General features: G+C 40.1%; 1 protein-coding gene across 1 annotated transcript in view; it reads left to right on the top strand.

The window, feature by feature from the left end:
* Nucleotides 1–3,129: 3,129 nt before the first annotated feature.
* The window catches only part of VWF (von Willebrand factor), a 133,649-nt gene continuing 110,257 nt past the window's right edge, over nt 3,130–26,521 (top strand). Inside the window, exons 1-8 of the mRNA XM_030444075.1 lie at nt 3,130–3,255; nt 4,764–4,818; nt 5,361–5,519; nt 6,780–6,882; nt 6,968–7,176; nt 16,698–16,822; nt 23,787–24,003; nt 26,046–26,168. Coding sequence (XP_030299935.1) covers nt 3,226–3,255; nt 4,764–4,818; nt 5,361–5,519; nt 6,780–6,882; nt 6,968–7,176; nt 16,698–16,822; nt 23,787–24,003; nt 26,046–26,168 — 1,021 coding nt within the window. The 5' untranslated portion in view covers nt 3,130–3,225. The remainder of the gene's footprint in view (nt 3,256–4,763; nt 4,819–5,360; nt 5,520–6,779; nt 6,883–6,967; nt 7,177–16,697; nt 16,823–23,786; nt 24,004–26,045; nt 26,169–26,521) is intronic.

The following is a 26,521-nucleotide window of genomic DNA, read 5'->3' as shown; positions in this document are numbered from 1 at the left end:
AATGAAAATACAGGCTTTAGTTTTCTATTTTACTTACATGAAGATACTTTGGTTGTTTTGTTGTTCAGGCCCTGTGTGTTTCCTCACTGCTCTTGCACTCAGTGCTGCCCATTTGCATGTTGTCTCTGTATCAAACTCGATGACAAGGGTGGCATGCTGCCTAATGACTCTATATATATTATCATAGGTCTGGTAGGAAAGGTTGGACTTGTTGCACATGACCTAGTACTTGAACAAAGCAATGAAAAGCATTATCATTGATATTTTTCTCAGAAGTCCTTCCTATTCTTTTCTAGGAACTGGCTATAAGGGGCTTTCCAGTAACAATGCACAGTCCTTTATGTATTTCCTACTCTGCCTCAGGTGTATTGTTTGTAATATTATGTGTCAGATCTACCCAAGTATCACTAAACTTTGTATTGGAGCAAATTACAATATCTGCCAATGAACATGATCTTTAATTACCATTTCTATTTTGGAGGGGAAGAGAAAATGGAGAGAGGAGGGGAAAAAGAAAGCTTGTTCTTTGGGTGTCTAGCTCAATTAATTTTCTTTTTTATGTTCCCCAGGGTCCCTTAAGACACCTAAGAGATGTCATGATGTCTGGCTTTCCTGAATCATCTATTAAACTCCAGCAGTGCCTACCACAAAGTGTCCCCTGGTGTAGACAAAGGCTCTGATCGGCCAGACCAGTGTATGTGGACTTCAGAAGCTGAGTCCAAGTTCTGCCTGTCTGCAGCCTGTTCCTCTCCAAAGCTCTTGTCAAAGGGCTCAGAATTTTGTGTGGTTTGTTCTCTCCCTCACTGGTGTTCCAGATAAGGCTTGTTGGGGTGTGAAGGCAGCAACACAAAAACTAATAAAGGAAGACGTCGCCCATCCATCATGGCTACAGACTAAACAGTCCTGTATTGTTGAAGAACCAACCTCTTTTTGTAACAAAGAAATCCTGGGGAACAAAACCAGCAATGTTTCTATTTTAAAGGAATATTTCAAGGGACTCTTGCTCTGTCTTTTCCATTGCCCAACAAAAACGCATGAATCAAAGCGACCTGTTAAGATTCAGATTTACAAGGCATTATGACATGAAGGCACTGATTTGAAGCTCAGGCACTGAAAGGATTAAAATTGAAAAGACAAAAGACTGTGATGATAGATCTTATTCTCCTTATTATGAATAATACTGGGATTCCTGTGATGAAAGGCTGTGAGAACATCTCTGTGATCACTGATGTCCAGGCTCTTGGAGGTATGCAGGACCTGTTGAGACTTGGCAGGAGGACCCCAGAAGAGAGAATGATTCCCAGTTGATATTTTTCCTCTGTCTCCATAGAAAGCCAGAAGCAGATATGAGACTAACAAAAAACCAAGAGTCATCTTGCCTGTTGTCTCTTCTGTTGCTCCATTTCTGCTTGTTGTTCACCTGTAACTTCAGCCTTGAAGGCAGTTTCACGTGAAAAGTTTTTAGCCATTCTCTGTGGAGTTATGTTAGGTCTACACTGGGCAAAACCATGGTCTGCAGATTTTGGCAGAGTGTCCACACTTAAGGCTTTCTCTGTCTAGAGGTTCCCAGCTTTTGCTGTTGTACCCTCTAATGCAAAAATACCAAAGAAACAATTTTTAAAACTTCGACTTGCTTAGTTTTCCCCATAGATGTTACTCTTGCAAATACAGAGAAGCACTGTGGCTGAGCAGATATTTTAATGTCCTTTATTGGTACTTTACAGCAGGGATTGCTAGGATTGCCCCATGCCAGAAGGATGTCTCTGGATCACAGCAAAGACTGGAGTGGACACCAAGTTTCTGCACACATACGACATTTTTTTGTATTTTATTCTGAGATCTTCCCAGCTGTGTGGGCCTTGCACTGCCATCAGTGTGAAGGGGTAAAGGGCACTGCTGCTGGGGAAAAGGCAGAAGCATCTGGCTGGGAAGACCTTGATAGAAGTGCTCATTTAAAAATCTTGTTCTCTGACTGTTGATGTGGAAAGGAACAATTTGGTCCATGTTTCTCTCTGTCAGTTGGTAGCACAGCTCTACAGAGCTTTAACTGGGAGATGTCAGGTGAAGTTCATACAAGATAAAGTAAGTATGGCTAGCAATTTCTTATTTGTGTTATCTGTAACTTTTCTACCTAAGGAGACTCATCACCTGAATTGTCTTAAAAAAACCCTCCACCAGCATTCTGCAAGTATCAACTTAATCATCTTAGAAATCATCTGTAGAAATCATAAGGTAAATTGCCTGTAGGAAGAAATGGTGATATTACAATGTGAGGTTTTTAAAATTTCTTTTTTTTCCTTTTGTTTTCTAAGAACAGGGTTTGTACTCTCTTCATTCTCAGAACTGCTTGTGCACAAGGCAGGCATGTCTGCTGGGGACTACTAGGAGGCATATTTTTATGGGTTTGTATTGTTTTTCTTGCTTTGAAGTAAGGACCTCATTCTGTGAACCAGTGACAAAAAACGATTTACGGGAAAACACGTTGCTTCCTGGCCCCTTTGTTATTACTAGTAGCTATTAAAAATACAAAGTATGGGACATTGAAAGGTAAAGTAAGGTGTTACCTACTTTGCATTTTTTGCTTAGTGCCCATCTCTGAAAACAAGTATATGCATGATTAACTTGTTACTATGTGTTGTTCCAGAGGGTACCTCTATAAACTATTGCAAATTCAGAGACAGAATGTGTTGATTGAATAGAATATGACAAAATTTAAACATGTTCATCCCTGGAGTAGAAAACCAGCTCAATATACTCTCTGTTTTTTTTTTCTTTTTCCTCCTTTGAGGCAGTTGTTCACCAGAAGAAATAATACATAGCTCTGTTGTCTTTGATATATGGAGCATCCTACTATTCCTCTTTAACAAGAGTATTTCAAATAAATATGCACCTACTGGCTCAGTGAGTGAGATTTGTCACACGTACACATGCAAAATATATTTCAAAGACTTATCTGTCATGTAAGTTTCAAAAACTATTTCCCCTCATTGTAACTTTCTGGCAATTAGGCTCCTGATTTACACGATAGCAATTTAAACTATTGTCTTGAGAGTCAGACGGACGTGACGTGTGGTCTTTATCTTTCCTTTTTAAATGAACAAGAGTTCCTGGCTTGTACAAAAACAAGACATTTCAGACCAAAGCCATTCCAGTCCTATCTTCTGAAAGAACACAGGAACAATGGTGGTGTAAGCTATAGGTGACAACTGGAGGAGCTTCTCGTTCATGTGCAAGAGGAATCTCGCACAGAAGAAGGTACATTTATTTCTAAAGAAACCAATGATAAAATCATAGAAGGTTATAGACTGGCAGATCTGGATCATATTCTGATTTTTTTAGTGGAACCTACTGGACTAGATTCAGGGGAAATGTCAAGTCTGCAGCTTGGAACAGACTAGGAGGTGAAAAGGGGATGAAGAGAAGGGTTTTATGCCCTGTCTTTTTTTTCTTTGCCTACTTTGTGAAACTGAAGGGTTAACAAAGAAAAGTAATATCTGATTTGGTCAAAGTAACACAGTGCATGCACTAAAAAATCCACTAGCAACTGTGTAATCTGAGAATAATGCCTACTGTTTTCTTTACCTTTACTTTGCTGTCTCATTCCCATGCAGTTGCCACTTCTTGGCTGTCTTGCAGCAGTAACAGCCTTCTATCAGATTGATATTTGCAGCCTTATATTAAGCTTAGTTTTATTATAGCTCTTTCTTTTCCTGTGTTTTGCAAATAAGGCAAACTCAGCATTTATTTATGTGTCTGTGAATTGGACCTGCATAACTGGCATCAATAAGAAGTGTGTGTCTGTAAAATGAAATCAGAATTTGCCATTGCAAATGTCTTTAATTGGAGGGTTCTTTTAGGGAAAGGTGTATCTGGTCTCCTGGTGTTAATATATTAAGTAGGCTATAGTTAAGCCTCTATAATTGTTTATATGAGCCCTGAAATTAACTCCCTTAGATGGAGCTACTTACAGCTTTTTTAATGTCTTGGCACAGAACACGCATCTGTATGTTACCATCTGCATAACACTCATATCCTATTATTATTTATAAGGGCCTGACAGTATGTACAGGAGGGAGTTTATAGACATGCGTAAAGGCTGATGTTTTGGCTGTAGAAAGCAGGAGGGAAGGCTAAAACTGATTTTGGCAAATGGAAATTTTCATTCTGGGTCTCTATTCTGTGCATAATTTCCCCCCTTTACTTCTTGCTTCTTATCCCAAGTATATTATAACCCTGGAACCAGTGGATTATAAGCACTTGGTTATAATGGGCTGCCAGCCAAGCCTGTTGGCTGATGCAAAGCCTATATGTTCTTTCCCTTTGTGGATGTTTGGGCAGGATGCAAATCTTGTGCAGAGGAGGTGATTTCTACTGGAGCCAAGTTGTCTGATCTGGTCTGGTGTTCTTCTTCATGTCATGTTGTCTGATAAATAATGCTGTGTATTGAATGGCTGTATGTGTGCAATGCATTAACTGGTATAAATCAGAGTATGCATATATGTTGGGTTGCATTTTCTGTGGAGGTATCCAGCGTTTCTCCGCAATGAGAAGTGGAAATGGGAATAGTTATTCTCCCAGATTACCTATTTAAAGAAGCATGAGTGGATAACTGAATTATTGTGATAGTCTGTATGGATTATGGCTTTTGGCAATGTTATAGAACCTCAAAAAAGCCTAGTTAAAGAAAGGACAGAAAATAGTGAGTTGTTGTGACACAGACTAAGCATCTCAAACTAATATTCTAGTATCTCTCTTTTTGTCAGATGCTTCTCTTGGCAGTGATGCTAACAAACCTACTTCTGGCCACTGTCATATCAGGTAGGAAAACATGTTAATTTTGTGTTATCTAGGAGCTACAATAAATTTTTATTGACTCTTCTGTGAGATTCCTATGCCACCACCTCCCCGTCCCACCACCTTGACCCCTTTTGCCCACCTAATCCTGCAATCCTGTTTTAGGCAATATTCTCATCACACTAGAGACATTGATAAAATTATTTCTTTTTGCTCTTAACATTGCAACAAGCACTGTGAGTCACAAAGATTCCTCAAAGTCAGTTAGGCTGAATGATCTATAGGGCTTTACTACTGCCCTGCTGATCTTAATGGGAGTGAATGACTTTTCTCAAAGGAGCAGGACTGAAATTACACATGTGGGCCACTAGAAATAAACCAAAAATCCATTTCACTATTGCATATAATAAATAAAATATCTGTGCTTGATCCTGTATACTTTCTGTCTTTAAAGCTAGAGCTGAAGGTCCAGTACATCCAATGGTCAATAGCCAAAAATTCCAGTAGAGAAGTTCCTGAGATACTAAATGATTGTTTTGCAAAACATGTTGTGTTTTGATATCCAGGATCATCAGGTTCATCGTTCCAGGAGTCATCAGTTTCCCGTTGCAGCCTTTTTGGGAATGATCACATCAAAACTTTTGATGGTTCTTTCTACAGTTTTGCTGGGGACTGCAGTTATGTCCTTGCTGGGGACTGTCACAAGCGCTCTTTCACACTCCTAGGTGAGTCTGAGCAAGATACCAAGAAATAATAAATACAAAATATTGTAGGGATGTGGCATTGCACTTGGATTCCACCAAGGAGGACAAAAGAAAAGTAAACACCCTTTGTCAGACAGGATGGACCATTGCATAAAAAGACCTTGTATTTGCTCATGTGAGAAAATTCTGTCACTTTTTCTTCTGTTATCCCTTGGTAATACAGGTCACATATGCCTAAAATCCCAAGAAATTGAGATTTTTTTACTGGCATTTCTAAAGAGGGAAAATTAGACCTTTTTAAATTTTGAATTTGTTAGGGCAGTGTGACTGTTAAAGCTGAGTACAGGAATAGGAACTACAAGACCTTACAGAAATAATTGTATCTGTATGCTAAATCCCCCCAGTAAGGCAAATCCCATCCTGTAGGACAAAAGACCTTCGAATTAGTATGATCCTCTGCAGCATTATTCTTGGGGATAGGCAAGATATGATGTGTGAACCAAAACTGTATTACTTACATACCAAACTATTTTCATAGGTATTCTTATATTCACTAGTAACTGTTCTGTATTAATCATTTAATATTACTTTTCACTGACTGCAAGTAAATTAAAGTAAACTGATCCCATGACTCTGAAAAGGAATTGTGTAATGATTTAAAGAATTTCATCTTTAACTTGAATAACAAAATTTTTATGTGTAGAACAACCCTACCTGCATATGTGAAGTATGAACTGATTGCAGCATTTTGTGTGATCTATCAAAACCAAAGCAAAAAAAAAAAAAATAAAACAAAAAAACCAAACAAACCAACCACGACTGAATACTCTTGTGCCAAATAAAATATTTCAAAATATAAAGTATGATAATATCTATTTTTTATTTCTTTCTTAATACATGTGTTGGGGTTTGATTTTTTGTTTTGGGTTTCCTGGCTGTAAAGTGCAATTTACATTGATGAGTAAAATGTCTAGGTCTGAGCAGAGCTGGCTACCTCAGAGCAGGAGATCCAGCATGGGTAGCACTGTAAAGTCAAAGCTAGGCAATGGGGAAAAGCCAAAAAAGGACTCTGAACTCTCCACATCCTTCTGTCTCAGAGCCTGAGAAAAGTTGTCTCCATCTCTATCCATCTATCCATTTCATGGTTAAAACTATGGGGTGAAATCACTGGATGGCTCTTGAAAATGTTAGGTGATAAGCTCCCAACCCTGCAACGTTTACTTCCCAGTTGTTCTCCTGAATCCCAGAACTAACAATATTTCTTATGTCTCCTCTCTTCAGGTGACTACCAGGATGGAGAGAAAATTGGCTTTGCTGTGTATCTTGGAGAATATTTTAGTATTCACTTCTCTTTAGATGGCACTGTCAGGCAGGAAGACAAAAGGTACCTGGGGGAACAAGTATTCCAGCAGAAAAAAACGTGATGTTTTTTGTGTCATATTCTGAGAAATTCCTATTTCTTTTCACAGGATTTCCATACCTTTTGCCTCCAATGGAATATTTATAGAGAAGGAGGCAGGTTATTATAAAATATCCAGTGATGAGCATGGCTTCGTGGTGAGGATTGATATCAGTGGGAATATTCAGATACTCCTTCAAGAAAAGCACTATAATAAGACATGTGGGTTGTGTGGCAACTTCAATAAATTTGCTGAGGATGACTTTAGAACTCAGGAAGGTAAGACTGTGACTAACAATGTATTTTAATGTATGTTCTATACAGTTGTCCTGATGGGTGATTCAACAAAGGTTTTGCTGATCCAGCAAAATATTTCTGCCAAACCTGTCAGGTACCTCATCTTGATGTACTGAGAAAGCTGTCTAAATTCTTTCAGATTGCCTTCTCCTGAAATGAAATTGCTGTCACATCTCATTCCTGATCAAAGTCCAGAAGTCTGAATTTAGCACTTTGAAAAAGCTTGAATCTTGAAACACAAAGACAAAGCTAAAGGCTAAGCCATTTACAATATAGTGTGTGGGAAGATTGATTATCAGAAGACAAAGCAAAAAGACAAAGCAAAAATGATGTGAGGCATACTCATTGATTCAACTTCTAATTTTTCATGAGTTAGACAAGTGAGAGTAAATAGTGTTTCAGTAGCAGAATATTAAATCCTTGGTTTTGTACTTGGATTTGGCATGGGATGATGTTCTATAAAGGAGTTAGCTTTCAATGACATTTCTCTATATGGACTGTTGGATGGAAGGTGCACTGTATTTCACTCTAGTTCATAATGAGACAGGGAGAAGAGACTGATTTTGCTGCTCTAGACACCTTTATGCAGAGTCTGACTGTGGAGAAAGAGTAAGAGTTTTGGAAAAGCTGTGATAATGACTTTGAATGGGTGATCTTGATTTGTGTTACTCAGAGTATCTTTTAATGCTTAGCACCTACCAGCAGAGGAAAGGTTTAGAGTAAAAATTAGTTAATATATGAATATGTTAAATTGAAAATTCAATGTATATATTAAAACACATGATGCAGAAAATAGAAAGGAAGACAGAGCAACTTGTAGAAGAGGCTGGAAGTGCTCCAGAGATGAGTCTTACTGAAACTTGGGACACATAAACATAGCTTCAATGTACAGAAAAAATCTGACTTTATATTATATTAAAATGACTGATCAGTCCTTCAGCTTTGTAAATAATAAGAATCAACTCACCTCAAAGAATTGCTTGGCAGGGGCTGGGTACCTTAATATCTGAATATACTGAATCTAAAGTTCACATCTTTTTCCTGAGATAATAGGAGTGAGGCTTTTATGAAAAACAGGAGCAGAAGAGACTGTATTGCTTTAGGCTGTTCAAATGTAGAATCATAGAATCATAGAATTGGCTGGGTTGGAAGGGACCTCAGAGATCATCGAGTCCAACCCTTGAACCACCGTTGTGGTTGCTAGACCATGGCACTGAGTGCCACATCCAGTCTCTTTTTAAATATCTCCAGGGACGGAGAATCCACTACTTCCCTGGGCAGCCCATTCCAATACCTGATCACTCTCTCCGTAAAGAAATTCTTTCTAATATCCAACCTAAACTTCCCCTGGCACAATTTAAGACCATGCCCTCTTGTCTTGTTGAAAGTCGTTTGGCAAAAGAGACCAACCCCCACCTGGCTATACCCTCCTTTCAGGGAGTTGTAGAGAGTGATGAGGTCTCCCCTGAGCCGCCTCTTCTTTAGGCTGAACAACCCCAGCTCCCTCAGCCTTTCCTCATAGGATCTGTGCTCGAGTCCCTTCACCAGCCTGGTTGCCCTCCTTTGGACCTGCTCCAAGACCTCGATATCCTTCCTGAACTGGGGGGAACTGCTACTTATTTCTTTTTTTAATAAAAAAAAATTATTTAGAAATGCTGAATTTGTTTAGCCTGATGGAGACTGTATTCTCCCTCTATCAAAAAGCAGTGCTTGCACAACCGCAGATTTTCGAACTTAATAAGGTGCATGACAGGGTCACTGCTTGGAAGAGCTGAAAAATGATAGAGAGAATATGTGTAGAGCTTACAGTATGAAGAAGGCCCTGGATTTTGTAACCTGAGTGGACAAACAGATCTGTGAGTTTAGCCTGAAGAATAAAATCGTACCTCAGCAATTCTGCCATTTTTTTACCCTGATACAGCAGACCTTTCATTTAAACTAATTTAAAAGGAATTAAAATCAATTATGTTTGAATTTGTTGTATCAGTGCAGGACGTCACTACGCCCACACATTGTTTGTCTCCTTGGCAGCTCTGCTGGTAAGGTGGTTCATATGAGAGCTTCTTAACTTGCTCCAAGTAAAACCAGGTTTTGGATAATCCAGACCATTTTTCTCTTTTTTTAATTGTGAGGAGTACCATAAGCAGCTGGAGGAGGTAATACTCTTTTAAACAAAAGATCCAGGCAGCCTATCTGTAGCCTATGAAGCAGTTTACTTTTTTTTTCCTCTCCACTGCACTTTTTATTTACTCTCTTTAGAGCCTGATTAGAACTCATAAAGGTCAACCCAACCCAGGATGTGAGTTACCAGTTAGAGGGGAGGAAGGGTTACCTTAAAGCTGCTGGCAGACTGAGCTCTTCTGCTGATGTGTTCATTGTTTCCTGCTAAAATCTGAGCACATTTTGATTTATTAGATTGGGCCCTAAGGTCTAGCCCATTAGATATATTTTTGGGCTGGATTCGTATTGATGATAAATACAATCAAATCTTTGAGCTGCAGAATAATATGCAAGGGATGTACAGTGCACAAAAGGAAAAAGACAATGACCTAATGTTGCCAAGATGACTGTCATCATCTCATCTGGAACCCCCTGGGGACCACTGTGCAGATGTGAATGTAAGAGGCAAAGGAAGAGAGACAATGCTAGAGGTTATGCATCAGGTATTGTGCCAAGCAGCTTTCCAGATAGCTGGGCTGTGTTAAAATTTCCTCTAGACTTTTTAAAGGCTGGGCAGGCACCTCAAGGTGTACCACCCTTTAAACTGCTTTGATTTATGCTGAAATGGTGCCTTGACTGGTTGCTCATAGTCCTTGCTGGGTAGCAGGGGAGCCTTTAGGAACCACTGGGATGGAAAGAAGTCTGCAAATGAAGAGGTCTGCTCTTCCTTCTCTCAGAGACTGTGGCTCAAAGCTAATACAGTATTTCCCTATCAACTTTGTATGTGCTTGCACAAGAAGAAACAGATGTGATCTGATGGCTTGTTTCTAGGGCCTCTCTGGGGCACCAGAGGACTAGATCCCAAATTTCTGACAAATCAGTGTTGTAATGGATAGAATCTAGCCCATGAGCAGCCTTTCCTGTAGCTTCATACATTTAGTCATTTTTTCAACAAAATGGCAATACTTATATTAAAACCAAATGAAAAGGTGATTTTTCCATATTTTAGAAAAAAAAATATAATTGCAGGTTAGTAACAAACACACAGGGTTAGTTTGGTTTGCTCCTAAGAAATTGGATTATAATGTAGAATGTCATTAATTTGATTTATATTGTTTTTGAGGTGGTGGTAAAATAAGAGGCAAAGCACCTGCTATATTTCTGGACATTTCCACTTAAAGTCAGTAAATATAGGAAATGTGAAGGAAAGGATGTTTAAACTTGGTAAACAGTGTATAATTGTTTTTCTTTTCTCTTACTATATTTACACTCATGTTCTAATCATGGCATTCATGGCTCCTCACTGTGTTATGGTGTGGAAACTAAGGACTGATAGTTTGAGAGGATAACACACATTGCTTCTGTATACACTTTTGGTGTTCAGCTAATGAGATCCTGTAGGTCTAGGTGATGTGACTCAAGCTATGATGCTATAGCAAATTAACACCAGGAGGAACCAACTTTGAAGGTAGTGGCCTTAGGCAGAAGCCCTGAAACCTCAAAAATAAAATAAAAAAAAATAAATTCTCCCTGGTAGGTTGTAGACAAAGTCTGTCATTCAGACACAGGATGGGGTTCTGAGCCACTCTCATTGACATAGTTGCTTACTAAAGTAGCTCATCCTGCAGAGGAGTGCTCATGTCCTGTCTAGACTTACAAATAAGATTGATTATATTGTACAGGTTGCTTGTTTATCTCATGTGGCTGTACAAACAAGGCAGCTGCCCCTTGAGAGTTTGTTCTCACACTTCAATCATACCCAAAATAGAAAAAGAAAGTTCTTGGAGACTTTACAGGTTTTTTTGTTTGGTTCTTTGTTTGTTTGGCTCTCCCCTGCATTGTAATCACAGAATCATAGAATTGCTTAGGTTGGAAAACACCTGTAAGATTACCCAGTCCAACCTTTAACCTAACTCTACTAACTTAGCTCTACCAGCCCACTACAAAACCTTGTCCCTGAGCCCTGTATCTATACAATTTCTAAACACATTCAGGGATGGTGACTCCACACTTTCCTGGGCAGCCCATTCCAGTGCTTGTTACCTTCCTGTAAAGAAGTTATTCCCAGAATCCAACCTAAACCTCCCCTGGCACAATTTGAAGCCATTTCTCCTTGTCCTCTGAATAGTTCTTAGTGAGAAAATATTGACTCCTACCTCACTACAACCTCCTTTCAGGTAGTTGTAGAGAGAAATAAGGTCTCCTTTAACTCCCCATGAATCAAGGAATTGGTTTCTCCTCTGCTTTTTCTTGCCAGCTAAACTCTAGTCCTTTATAGCCACCCTGTGAATGCTTCCAGGACTTGGTAACCGAACAGGCTCTGCTTTCTGATATCAGCCTACACTTCCAGCAGGTTGCCAGTCTTTCATTACATCAGAAACACAAAGCTGAATCCTTTATAGATGCTTAGATATCTATTCAGCAGCCTTCAGCTGGCATTTGAGTATCTTACGATCATTGCCATAAGCATTTTATGACTGGAGTTCCAAAGCACAGGCCAGAAGAGATGACATACATAATACCATCGGGGAAATCTGACCCAACACGGGCAACTTGATCCTGAAATCTCCTCGGGGTGTGCACACATCCACAAGCTGCCAAAACCCCAGAGCCCTGCAGCATGGAGTGGTTGAAGGGTGTATCTTACCTTGCAGCAAGTGTAGGGCAGGTTCTCCTTGATGAAAGAGGTTGAAGCTCAAGCTCTGGAGAGTTGCCTATGCCACTGGAGATTGAGCAGGGAGAAGCAGACAGCATCTGCAAGGAAAAATATGATGTTTCAGGTATTGTTTTCATTCCCAAAGTAATATACATACAAATGACTGATTTTGCAACTTTCCTGTGTGTGATACCTGTTAACAGAATTTTTTAGAGCATGTTTCAAACTCACAATGATGGTAGTGTGTATAATTATTAATTTCCTCAAAAAATAAACTAAAGTTTTGGTCATTCTGAAATCCAAATTTCTTGGCATTTCAAAAGATGTCAGTAATTTGATTTTAGGCAAGTTTAAAGTTTTTGCTTGACCTAAGTAAGCAATCTCATTTTCTTTCTTGTGTTGTACTTTGAGAGGGGATATATTCACAAGGGAAATTAGCCATAATTTACAAACAGTACAGTTGAAGAAGGCTTGCTTTGTGCTTGTCTCCATTATATGGAAGTTATGTGAGATGCCAGAAGCCTGTACTCATAACTAACTTGGCTTTATTCAGAGTCAGGAATCAAAGTTAGATACTTATATTGTAAGTAAGAGTGCCTTCATCACTAGGCACTCTCCTTACAAGAGTTTTAGGGACAGCTCTTTCCCTCTCTTGTGTTTAATGTTCTTAAATTCATATCCATTGAACCAGAGAGGGCAGGAAAGACTTTATAGCCCATGTCTTCAATATTTCATATAATTAATTTGGTCAAAACTATGGATCAAGTTTTGGTTAACTATGCGAATAGGTCTGCTTGCTTGGAACCATGTACTAAACCTTGTAAAACTGCATGTGAAAAGCTCCATAGAAAACAAAAAACTAAACCAAAGAGAAATCAGACCCCTAACAAACAAAAATCCCTATTGCTTGATAAATAACCAACCAGTGAAAGTTTACATACCTCTGCTCACAGTATTGTAGTATCTTGAACAAATTCTTGCAGATACTTTCCAGGAACACTGGAAAGTTAACCTGGTGGGCCTATGGCCATATGGAAAATTTGCAGGAGGTCCAGAGAGTGAGGTCAGGGCTCCTGACTCCCACTCCTGTGCCTTCAGCACAGGGTGGTTATTGCTAATGCTTTGCCTTTCCTGACCATCAGTCTCAAAGTAAACCAGCAGCATAGCAGTATCAGATTTCAAAAGGAATTGATGATTTTGAGACCCATATCATAGTGAACACTGAGTTTTCTGTCAAGAGTGAACATCATCTATCTGCAAATCAGATAAGTGAGAGCTACTCTTCTGACTGGAAAAAAGAATCAAGGAGGTGAAGGGAGGAAGTCTTGCCCAAACCTTGGCAGTGTGGTGCGTGGTTCTTGGTTTGCTTGGGTTTGCCTGTTTTTTGTTGTTGTTTGCTTGTTTTTCCTCCAAAGGAGACAGAGATAAGGGCAGCAATTAGAGCACTGAAGTCATAGTCCAGCAGAACACCTCTGGTGGCTCTACCTGTTGCTCATGTGGTCGATACATGGCCCTCTCTTGGAGGACCTTAGCAGGGTCATTAGGGTGGTGGGATGTTTCTGGGATGTAGAGAAAAGGTGAGATTTGATTTGTGCTTTAACAGTTACCTCCTGAACTCTGAACCCAGCTTGGACTGCATGCTAACAAGCAGCCCAGGGGTCTCAGCTGCTGAGCATCCAGTTTGCATGCTGGTATCAGCCTGTGCTGGTATCTACATCAGGCCCTGCTTCTTCAAGCGCCTGTCTTGTGTCCAAATGTGTTTGCATCACATTTTGTGGCAGCATCTGTATTCAACATGCTTCCTGCAAGACTTAGACAAAACAAGTGATTTCACTAAAGTCCCACCTGGGCCATACAGAGGGCTTCTGGGTGGAAGTCTCTGAGGAACCCTGACAAACCCTGGCTGGGAGTTGTTTCTCCAGAATCATGACTGATAAGAGAAAGAAGAAAACCTGAACACAGAAGGAAAAGAAGGAAAACAAAACTGCTGTGTGGGAGAGGTGGGTAATGACCCTGCCTGGTGATTCCGGCAGAAGGAAATGAGGGTGTTGGGGGAAAGGCAGTGGTGGCTGCTCTTCCCTCTGCTCAGAGGAGTCAGACATGCCAGAGACAATTTTTCTTCCCTGCTTTTCTTCCTGAAGCCTTATCAAGTAGGTGAAGTATTTGAGAATCACCATGGTGACTGACAGGGCATTTGGTATAGATTATGGCTGAACAGTCCTCTCCTACGTTGCCCTCTGAAGAAATAACTTATCACCATGAACCACATTTGTTAATCCAGCTCAGTAGCCCCAGAGTCACTTCATATTTTCAGATTAGAGCTCTTCCAATGGTCAGTGAAACCTTCATATCCACCTGCTTTTCACCTTTTCAGGAGTATGGGTTGCATCCTACTGTGTGTTTGTAAAGATGCTCATTCAGTAGAAATACAGGTTCTCTGAAAACACAGGATCTATTGAATCTGTATTATTGGAAGTAATAACTAATTATATTCAGTGAAATACAGTGCATATTTAGTGTCTGTGTGAGTTTACTAGCACTGAGGGCAAAGCTTCTGAGGAAAAGCAGGCTAGCTAACAGGCATGCAAAACTTTGTACTACTCGTTTTAAAGTCATAGTGCCTCTCCAGCACTTCATCTGTTGTCACAGGTCACTTAAGGCTACAACTGGACAAATCACAGGACAAATAAACTGTCAACTGATCTCTCTTAATTCAATATTATCCAAGATTTTTACTGTTATATGTTGAGGAGGCTTAGCTGGGTCAGGACCTGGAGCTATTAAGCAAACCCAAATTGATCAAATATTGCCTGTTCCAAACAGCTTGTAGCTTAGTTTTATGGCCCGAGGACTTTGCAAGGAGGAAGAACTCTGGCAAGCTGTTGGCAAATTGCTTGTGCCTGTGGAATCATCTGCTCACATACAGACAGGTGCTGGCAGCAAGAGGGTCTGCAAAGCATGTTCCAAAAAAAACCCCAAAACAAAACACAAACCAAACAAACCCACAGAAGTTTTGAAATAATTTATTTTGAAAAAAAAGGTCCCTGAAAGTATTAATTGTGAAATACAGAAGAGGAGTTAAAATGGGATAATAGAAATACTGTATAAAAGAGCTACGTAAGAGTTATAAATTTACAAGCACTGCAGAAGAAAAAGACCTAATTGAGAGGAAGAAATGAAAAAACATGTGACCAGCATTTCAGGGCCAACAGTTGTCTAAACCTTCAAATCTTAACTTGTGGGTAAAATGAGGATCTGGTGGCACCTGCCAGTGGGAAGTTAAACATGGGTGTGCATTCAGAGAAACGCTGCTTCAGAGGGGACCATCCCCTGTCATAGAACTGTTAGTGTATGGCTGCATGAGTCCAAATACAAGGGGACATAATTAGTTTGGCACCTCACTTCTCATCAGACTGGAGTTCATCATTAATCTTTACAATCTGTGGTAAGCTAAAGGGTTGCTTTCTTGTTGCTGCTTTTCTTTTCCTTTGCTGCATTCTGGCTGCACAGGTGAAAACTTCGTGCCTTTTACAACCTCTCCCTGTCATCTATTCCTCAAAGTCTTCCTCCTTTGACATCTCCTGTGGGCCTAACATAAGCTGCATTTATAAGCACCTAATTTCCACTTTATAAAAAAGTCTGCTAAAGGCAACTGTCCTTATTACACCCACCTTAAGATCCTCAGTGTAGTTTTCACAATTACCCTTTAGTTTAGTAACAGTTTTGGTGTTCAGTACATTCTATGTATTTGTACTTAATCTACAGCAGGTAGCTCAATGAAATTTTTCTTATATATACATTATGATATACAGTAACAATATGAAAAATATCATATAGCTGTATTTGAGGAACCTTTCTTTTATTTTCCAGATACAGTCAGGGTCATATTTCAATGTATTCTCTGATTAAATTTTACAGAGCTGAGGGGGCACCATTAAATTAACTATTTTGTAACATGTATCCATAGAAGGAAGCAGAGATAGTCCTCAAATCAGCCAGGCCATGGGAGGCAAAAGGGGATATATTCTTTTTCTGAGGAACCCCTTTCCCAGAAGGATGAAGCAAGATGAGCAGATACCTGGCTTGCATTTTCCAAGTAGCAGCAGCCATACAGATCACTTCCTTCAGTTTGACATTTATGCAAAGTGGATGCAATTGGTGCCAAGTCTGGGTCAGGAGGTGCTGGTAAGATCATGGGCCAAAGCAATTTTATGATGTATCTTAGGTTTCCTTGCACACAAGATTTAGTTTGATAGAATGAGAAAATTAAGGCTAATGGGAATTAGGAATGCTAATACTTTCTTTTGTTATGGAGGGCAGCTTCATTTTATTTGCCTCTCTAATAGCTCTTGTGTTTTATTGACAACTTTTAAATAGTGGAAAAATGTGTAGGATGACCAGCAAGTAACTCCTACCCTGTCCATGCATGTGTGAGATGTGCTTAGAGCTGCCTTGTGCAGGCTGTAGTCTGTCTTTTATCTTGGAGAGGTCTTCTGCAAGAGTCAGCCCAGATCAGAAAGTGACTTTTCCACAGTTAATCTACTTAGAACAGAAATTAATTTGATGCAACAGTTTTTATTTTTAAAAGTAGCTTTTACCAGGCGATCACTCTGATAGTAGCCAATAATGACTTCTTGTTGCTCCATACCCTGAGTACCCATGTCTTTTTCCTTTTCTTCATTCACAGGGACCCTGGTGAGAAACAGTTATGATTTTGCAAACTCCTGGGCTTTGCACAGTGAACACAAGCAGTGCAAGAGAGTGCCAGCTCCAAGCAACACCTGCCACATTTCATCTGATATTGCAGACAAGGTCGGTGCCACAAGATACCATTCTGGTTTCAGTCCTCCCCTGCCTGAAGGCAGCTTGCTTGCCCTTTGGTGAAAGATCACAAATGCTTCCTTGAATCTGTGTGTGTACATAACATGGTCCAACTTCAGCAAATGGTTAGGATGTGAGGTGCAGGAGATACCTGTTCCTGGTTTCTGAGGTGCAGCCTGGTCTGGAGCAGCTACACCAGGCACTGCTTTTGCTGCCACGCTGGAACGAGGTGCTTGGCTCCTTGTCCATCCTGGCAGAAGTTAACCATGGGGGTAGTGAGGACTGTATGGAGGTCCCTTCTGTGATGCTATAGGGTCAGGAGTAGGCAGAAGGTGGAATTGACACATGGGCAGCCCAGGCTTGTGCTGTCTGTGGGCACTTCCAGCCTTTCCATGAGCCAGGACAAAGCTCTGGGGTTGTAGTTCCTGAGCTGGTAACCATGTGCCTCCTTGCAGACTCTGGCTGGTGATAGCAAGAGGATTTCTGCACTGGGCTGTCTGGTGCTGTAGAGAAGTGATCTTAGAGGCTCCATGTTATGACTGAAGTCTTATGTACTGCAGCTTTAAGAAAGGAACAGTTTACTCACTAGTTAGTGAATGCAGTTTTTCTCTCCTACTGCACCCTGGCTGTCACTATTCTTTCTAAAACTATGGTCCATTTGTAGTCCCCTTTTTCTCTCCCCCCAAACCCCCAAACCCAACATGCAAACATCAAACAGATAAATGAAAAAACCAACAGCTCACCTGAGTCTGAAGTGTAAGCTGCTGCCAAAGAAACTTTGGTGTTACTTGGGATAGGTGTATTTAAGTAGTTCCTGTATAATGAAGTAGTTAATTCCCTCTCTGATTCTACCAGCAGGGAAGCATCAGTTCTGAAGCCTCAGTAGGCAGCATCACCACAAATAATATTTGTGAATATGATGCAGTTCCTATACATGGGAGTCACCACAGTGGGGAGATGCTTCAGCTAGGCTATTTTTGACAGAGATGTCCTCTGTTAATGTTGCAAAGGCTCCAAGCTATTCCCTTTGCCAGAAGGAAGAGACTCCTTCAGCTAGGCATATTGATAGTATCTATGATTAGTTTAGAACTTCTTATCTCAACCAACTCTGTGACCCTCTTTGCTGTATCAATTTTTTTTCTTCTCTTTTATAAATATAAATATGTTCCTTGTTTACCCCTAAGGTAACAGGGTGAACACATGCTCAGGGAGGAAATTAGTTTTGAATATATGCTGACAGCATGTGTTATTACAGATTATGATTGTCATGGTGAATTGAGCCTTCATTCATTGAGGGCTTGCATCTGATCTCAAGTATTTTGTTGTAAATCAGAACGATCCTGTGGGGGCCAGGTTTGGATTTTGATCAGAGTAACAGAGACCAAGATTTATCCCTTAAGGTTCATGCTATGCAACTTCTGTAGACTGATACTTAAATAATAGACTATAGACTAGGCTGAAATAATTTCTCAAGAGTAGTAGCACTTCCTTGTATCTGCTCTACAGCTACTATGAAAGCTGGTTTTCTAGTTACCTGGAAAAAGCTAACTAAGACTTGGACAAGCTTGCAAGCTTCTGATTATTTACAGCTCCACTAAGCTTTTGAATGGAGATGCTTGTATTAGGTGTGTTCTGAAATTCAGCAAATCATGCTTGTGCCCCTTAGCACTGTAGCTTCAACTTCCCTGCCTGAAAACTTGGATGAAGAAATACAGGTGATATTTCTTCAATGAGATGGTGTGCACAGAGCATTTCTCTCAGGGTCTGGAGTGATTGAATTTGGGTAATGATGTGTGGTGCAGAGGATGTTCCAGATGTGCGAGAGCAGGGCTGGATCTTAAAACTGATTGTGGCTGCTGGAATTTTATCTGTTCAGGCATGTTTAATGTTTAAAAAATGTCAACATTTCAACTGAAGCCAGGGAGCAGCATGCAGGATGAAGTCCTGCACGATGGGTAGACCGCAAGTAATTCGAGTTTTATGCAGACCACGTTAAATATTAATGCTTTGTTGGATAAAGTTTGCTCTCCCTCAAACCACGTGAAATTATCTTCTCTCTCTTGTGAGTTCATGAGCTCACAGCATTTAACATCAGCTTACTTTATTCACTGTGCAGGAATAAACACAGCGCTACTGGTAGCAGTCCAGCCAAACCAGTGCCTGCTGAAGAATGTAGAGCTTTTTAATGGCTTTCTTTGTTTGCTTTGCCTCAGCTTCAGGAATGTAAATCTCCCCCTTCTCCCAAGCTCCCTCCCTGCCAGGCGGTCAGCTGTTAGGTGAAGAAAACAACAGCTTTGGCTCAGTGAGCTCCTTCCACCCCCATCACCCCACTCAGGGTAGATCTGCAGTTTTGTTTGCTCTCTCTGTCCTGTGCTCCCCTCCTCCCACAGCATGGGAGATGGCTTCTGCCTTCTTCACAAGATGCAGTGAAGCCACAAATCCCTGTTGTTCTTTTACCTTTAAATCCCAGAAAACACAGGAGATTTCATGTACTTGAGTAAGGAAAAGCTCTTGTCTTGATTAATGGTGCTGTGTATCAGCTGAAAGTCTTGACCCTGCTCAGATGCTTACCCTGCTGATGCTCTGGGCCCTTCTCTCCAATACACAAACACACTCGGATGTCTGTTTGACCCCTGCTCTGCCTTCAGATGCTGTTTCTTTTCAGGTGTATGTATTCCCTCACTAAGGCTGGATGCCACTTGCCATGTACATGGTGGAGCTGCCTGTTGGCTATCCTGGGATCCAGAGAGCATGGGTAGTGGTGGAGGGAGGGAGCTTCAGCCTCCTTACCATGCCTTGCCTTCTCTGTCTGCTTTTTAAACAGTTACCAAAAAGAATGAGCACTTTTTGTTGTCTGACCTATTTTTGCACCACTTGGGTGTGATGATTTAGGTTACCTGTTCACTGAAGAACTGCAGTTTAATAGCCTCTCAGATGACAAACAGTATGGGGAACATGGCTCTTGAAGTATAACATGGAGTGAAGTGGATGACCCTGGTAATGAAGCAGCCCTGAAAACAAAAATATATCTCTTTTAAAGCACTATAATTGATTTATACTTTTTTTTTTAGGTGTTATCTTTACATCCTAGATTACACCTTTAATAGAAAGGATGCATAGAAGCCACAGTTCACTGTATTCTTTCTATTTTTTCTTTCTTATAAGGAATTTATACCTATAGAATGTTAGATATGAAAGTGATTGAAATTGTAAGCTGAATCAGAATTCACCTTGAATCAGAATTCACCTGATTTCTGCTGCTGCTGAATTTGTGCTCCTGTTCTGCAACTGGTAAAAACCAATCCCACTCATATCTCATATGCTGTACTTCCATATGCAATAATGAATTAGCATCTATCCCCAGATCTGAAAGCATGTGGGAGAGGTTTTCAACTTTTGGATTGTAATTTGTAATGTTATAGGTTACATGCAGGTCCAGCAAAGTCATGGTCATAAAATATGATAGTACATCTCAGTGAGAATAAGGCCCACTATAGCTAAAAATCTAAAAATCTAATTTTTCTACTGCTGAAACATACAGGTTAGCTAAATAAGCACCTGAAGAGATGTCTGTGAGTTGTTAGTATGTTTGCTCAAAACTACAGCCAGCATTTGGTGTACTAAACATATTGGCTTTGGATGTTTTTAACTTAGGAAGATGGGAGGCTAAATAATTCTCCCTTTGAGGGAACAAAAAGATCATGTATTCTGAAAAACCACACTCAAATATGGCACCAAAATACAGCCTTCCTGAATGATTTGGAGAAAATCTTCCCTGTATTTATATATCATAGGATTTAAAGCCAAGGGAACAAGAAGGTGTCTCTGCTTTCTTCTGTCACTTTTTTTTCTCTCTCTTTAATGGCAATTGCTGAGCAGCAGACAAATACAGTTCATGCAGCAGCAGAAGACAATGCCAGAGAAATTGGAAGAATGTACAAAATTCCACCTACAACTCTGTGTGGTGGGACTGGGGCAGCAAGAAAGTCAGCAAGTTTGTGGTTGCTGAGGATTCTCAGTGCCAGGACACTGACAACCCCTTTGCAGAAACAAAACAGAACTCATGCAGAAGACAAGGGAGAACTTTCAGCTGCATTTAGGGTACTGCAGTCAGTTCTGCCAGTTTTAATCTTACTACCTCCTGCACTCTAAACACTCTTTCAGCCTGAGGCTTCACTCCCTGGTCTGTTGGTTTCAGGTATTTCTTGGCTTCCAGGACTGTTGCTCCATGAGTCTGAATGCTACACAGCAGTGGGTGAGGCTGCCAGCATCTGGGGCTCACCACCTATGTGCATTGTCCCCTAAATTGAGGGTCAAGGACCTGATAATAAAAAATAAAACCAATTTTGGTTTAAATTGAAATTGGAAGGGTCTGTTGGAGGATGTCTAGACCAACCCTCAGCTTGCTAAAGGGCCATCCTAGGTCAGGTTGCTCCACGTGTGTTGGTTCCACAGCCTCTGAACACTTGTCCCAGTCTTTGACTGCTCACATGGTGAAAATTTCAGGGGGGTTTGTGTCTGTGTAGATTTATCCATATTTCAGCTTATGCCCATTAATTTGACACATTAGTTGGGATACATCTAGTAGACAGGAAAATTTCTTGTATAAATATATATATATATAATTTATTTACAAATATATAAATAATATATAAATCTCATGTATAAACTCACTGAAAAATCTCTAGCAATTCAATGGCAAGAAAACATTTACACAGAGAAAAAAACATTTCCAACAAATATTGCTTCATTTTTTGATATTCAGATAGAGCTCAGTCATTAGGTAGGTTGTTATTGAACGAGACAGACTGAAGAAAAATGTTTGAATATATTTTTTTTCCTTTTTTTTTTAATGTCACTTTCACATATAACAATTAGTAAATATGCTCATAAAATACTGGTATTACAAGTTATAGTGTTACCTGTTGTACAGTGTAATATGGAGAATCTGAGTTTTGTCAGTTGAGGTGTGTTACCTTTTTAACATGTCTGCTACTTTTTTTAACATGGCTATTACCTTTTTAAGAAAACTTATTAAGACAGCCCCTAAATGGGCTTATTGCATATACAGGTTTTCTGTTGTGTTTGATAGTATCTGGATCAAGGCTTTGATCCAGGAGTTGCTGCACTGCTCATCCTCTGAATGGCTCTGATCTCACTTGCAGTTATATCAGTTTCATCTTGAAGCTCTCCTTTAATAGCTTTTTTGGCTGCTTCCCTTGTTGTTACTTCTACCCTTAGGGCACTTTTTCAGCTTTCACACTTTCTTCATACTACTGTGTAGTCTTAGAGCAGCACCAGTCATCCTTTATGCATTTCCTGCTCCCTTCTACGCTTTTTTCACAGCTGCTTTAGCAGAGTGGCTGCTATCTGGCCATCAGGATTATTTTAAGCTGGAGATAGTTTTCTGGAGGACAATCATATTCAACTCTAATGGTGCTCAGTTAGCATTGCTTTAAGTTCCCTGAGGCCTTTCTCAGAAACCTCAAAACCTCTTTGTGAATGTGGTTGTTCAATGAACACTTTGCTAAACTCTGAATATATTCCCAATGTGCCAGACGTTTCTGGTTGGTTTGTTTTCATAAGCAAGATGTTCTCTCTTGGTTCAAACATGTCCTAGCTTTAACTGAGCACCTGGTCAAAACACCCTTTAGCAAAATCTTTTCAATTCAGCAGTTTTCCTATACAGGTATACCATCTCTCATTCAAGAAAGGCATCTAGATGTCTTCTGAACTCTCTGGGGCTTTGTTGCTCCCCATTTTTCAATTTTTCATCTTCCAAAAAATGAAGCCAAGGAAAGATTTTTCCCTCAATTTTTTTTTTTCTTTTTTCTTTCCCCAGCAACAATTTGTATGTGCTGTTACATCAGGTACTTGTTATGGTATTCAGGAACAATGCATCCTTACTGTGAACTACTCTGAAGAACATGTCCCCCACCAACCACTATGTATAACACCTGAAATACACAGCATAGTTGCATCTGCTTATGTGAAACATTGACAAATAAGTAGAAGGAAGTTATGCTGTAGCTGTTTTTCCTAGGGTTGTATCAGAAAAACTGTTATTCCACTCATCACAACTCAGTGTCATCCTTTCAGAAAGTTCCATTGAGGACCTCAGACTTAGTGAACTGGGACATAATGCATACCCAAGAGGAAGTCTATTTAGGAGCCTTCCTTGTAGAACACAGCCATAAGCTAAGTTTCCCTTAGGTTTTGTTTCACATACAGTTAAGTTTCATCTTAGCTTGCTGCTGTCTGAAAGGAGAGGTCTGAGTATCCTTCCTCCTATCTCACTGTGCAGTCCTCTCTTTACACTAGCTGTCACCATGCTGATTTAATTCACAAGAAGAGCAGAACAAATTGCTTTTCTTCCCTGGGTTATTTTTCTGCCATTTAACTGAATTAAATTGACCTGTTGTGCATGGGACAAGCCAGCAGGAGTGACAAGAACATGTGGCTAGAAGTGGGAAACAAATCTGATTACTTGGATTCCAGTGAGACTTGGTCTTTCACTCTGAAAGTTATTCTGTTCCGTCATTATCCAAACGATGGACTGGTCATTTTTCTTCCTAAGTACCTCGATTGTACATTTCTGTTCCTGGTAGTCCAGATGCCATCTGGTTCTTCACTGATCCCTCTGTTTGCTGACCAAATGGCTGATGTGTTTCTGTGTGAAACATACCTTATATGACATGATTTTTTAATAATCAGAATGTTAGTGTACCTCTGTGTATATATGGACGTGGCTGTAGCTCACTGCTAACTCTTGCCTATGATGTTCTTCAACTACATGGTAGTGTTAATAACAATGATGTTATTTAACAACAGTGGTGGCAGTGTGTTTGGAAAAGTTGGGTTTTCTCCCTTCTTCCTGAGACTACAGTAACTAATTTTGTCCCTTTTCCTCTCTCTCTCTCTCTCTCTCTGCATTTGCTTCTCACTTGTCATGCAGGGAGTCATGGAAACCTGCCAGCTGCTAAGAACATCTTTGACCTTCTCCCGGTGCCACCATCGAGTTGATCCAGAGCCATACATTGATTTCTGTGAAAGAGATATCTGTGCCTGTACCCAGGGCTTTGACTGTCACTGCTCAGTGTTCCTTGATTACACAAGAAGCTGTGCTCATGAAGGAGTGATTTTGGACGGCTGGCCTGGAGAAAGCTCATGCAGTAAGATGACAGGATTATTCCTAGGCTGCTTATCCTAAATGAGATCATGACTGTCTCACAGATTTATGTTCTGCAGCTAAAAGCAATGGGTGCTGGTTTTGTTTTTTTTTTTTTTTAGAATATTGATGTGTTTTGAATCAGGCATGGCAGGTTAAAATCTGAAGTGCCTGTCACTTCCATTTGTCTGAAGTGCCTTTGGTCTCTGCCCTTTCAGATCATCCCCCACTTTTTCTAAAAGTTGTTGTCCCTAAGGCAATATTGTTTGAACCATATATAAAGAAGACCCTGAGCTGCTTCATGTTCCTCTATGGTATACAAAGTCAGTGAAGATTTATTTGATGGACTAGGATGTTTACAGACTATTTCATATATGGTTTAGATATGTGATGTTATCTAGCCTGTACTTACAAGACAGCATCCTCATGACAGGCTCTTTTTAACAGTTGTTGGTAAAGACACTTGTTTCATACTCTAGTTGCTTGGAACAGTTCAACTGAAATGGTGATGTTGCTTCTTTAAGCCCAATTTTGTCTAAGTTAGAGATTCTGACTGCATCATGAAATGCTGTCTTCGTTATCCCCATTTTGGTGAGGTCAGAGGTCCTGATTGCATCTCTGCCATGATTTTGCAACAAGGAAGTGCTTAGATTGACTGGGACGGATTGGTTTTATAGAGGAAAGGTCATGTTTGTACCCAGGGTGATATACACTTATGCTCCCACTAGAGAACCACAGTTAAATACATAAGCACAGAAATAATAACAATAAAAAAAAAATCAATCCAATATCATGTTCTCAATGATTTTTCCCATGCTTTCTACATTACACAGGAAGAATGATTTTCTCAGGATGTTTGTGTAAACCAATTTCATGGGGTAACGTGACTGATTTGTACTGACAAGACTCTACTTTGGAAAAGATTCTGCTACTGACTACCACTGAACAAAACTGTGTCTTCAGATGTTGCAAACCAGTTGTTTGAGGGATTGTACAACACTGGAGAGTTTTATCTCTAGTAGTAATTTGTTACCTATCCATTGGGATGTAAAAGGGATCTGATTGGGAACTTGTCTCCTTGCTCAGAGTGCAAGCCAGAGAGCCTGTTTTTGCTAGGGCTGTCAGTAACCATGCTGAAACCATGGGTGAAATTAATCCACCTCTGTTCCCAGGAGTTTTAGAGCTAACCCTTGACTTCACAATCCATGTTTTTTCTGAGTTAGGGAAAAAAAAGAAGTGGCCTGCTGCCATAGCAGGAGCTTAATTTTCCATCATCCTTCGTCTGTTTTGTGATGCTTTCTCAGGAGATGATGGTGATCATTGTATTGGAAGCATGAAATGCTCTGCTGTGTTGGAAGGGCTCTGCAGCCACAGAGGGCAAGACCACTCCATCACTACCCTACCACCTTCTTCAATAGAGGATTTGCTGGGAAAGGGCAGGGTCTGATCTCTTCCTCCCACTTCATGCCTAGGCAGTCTGGCGGGGTGTATCTATGCATCAAAATGAAGGACTGGTTATGGTGTGTGCTTGCATAATGGTCTGGCCAAGATAATATAGCAGTGAAGATACCACAGCATGGGTGTTACCATGTGCTGGCAGTTCTCTGGAAGAGGGTGGGATTTCAGAGTCCTAGCTGTCTCCTCGTTCTCTCCGGAAACATAAACCAGTGTAAATTCACAAATGAGTGGAGTAACTGAATAGCTTAAAGGCACAGAACGTGCTTGTCTGGATAAATTACTCAGAGATTATTGCAAAACTTTCCCTATGTTTTTTTGTTTTAATGCTTTTAGTTAAGACTCAATTTATTAGAAAAGAAATGGTCTTCAACCTCTTAAGTGTTTACTAGGCAACTTGACAGACAAGATACTGCATCAAACTGAAAATCAAGTGTTTCTTAAATGTTCTGCTTTTGAAAAAGAGATCACTGATTGGAGAGGATATGACTTTTTTGGTGTTTCTGTGGTTCAACTTCTGATAATTAAGGGACTTACTTATTTAAGAGTGATTGAGGAGTTTGCGTTTCTGATTTCTTTTCATTGTTTCAGGGCCAAGATGTCCAGTTGGCATGGAGTATAAGGAGTGTGTATCCCCTTGTGCAAAAACCTGCCAGAGCCTGAATATCAATGAAGTGTGTCATGGACAATGTGTTGATGGCTGCAGCTGCCCTGGTAATTTATTTACTGGGTTATTTACAGAGAAACATTTGGCAGTGTTACTACCTATTTTATTCGAAGAAGGAAAGCTGTGTCTTCCCTTAAATTTTCTTGCAATCAGAAGCATTTTTCAGGGACCATGCCCTAGAATAAACCAGTTTCTATGCTGCCTGCATGCTTACTAAATGAAAGGGCTATTTTTTTACACCCAACTAAAAAGTAAATGTTTCTTTGAAAATCAGCACCATCTGATACTCTAGGATAGCCTGCCTTTCTTGGTGAAGGACCACTTGCCATTGATGTGTCTAGATTCCTTCTGAATTGCTTTTAGTTAGAAGCATCTATCTAGAGGAAGAAAGAAAATAGAA

The sequence above is a fragment of the Calypte anna genome, chromosome 1 (assembly GCF_003957555.1).
Source record: "Calypte anna isolate BGI_N300 chromosome 1, bCalAnn1_v1.p, whole genome shotgun sequence".
NCBI classification, from domain to species: domain Eukaryota; kingdom Metazoa; phylum Chordata; class Aves; order Apodiformes; family Trochilidae; genus Calypte; species Calypte anna.
Note: the sequence above shows the minus strand (reverse complement) of the source record. Positions and strands in the feature narration are given on the sequence as shown.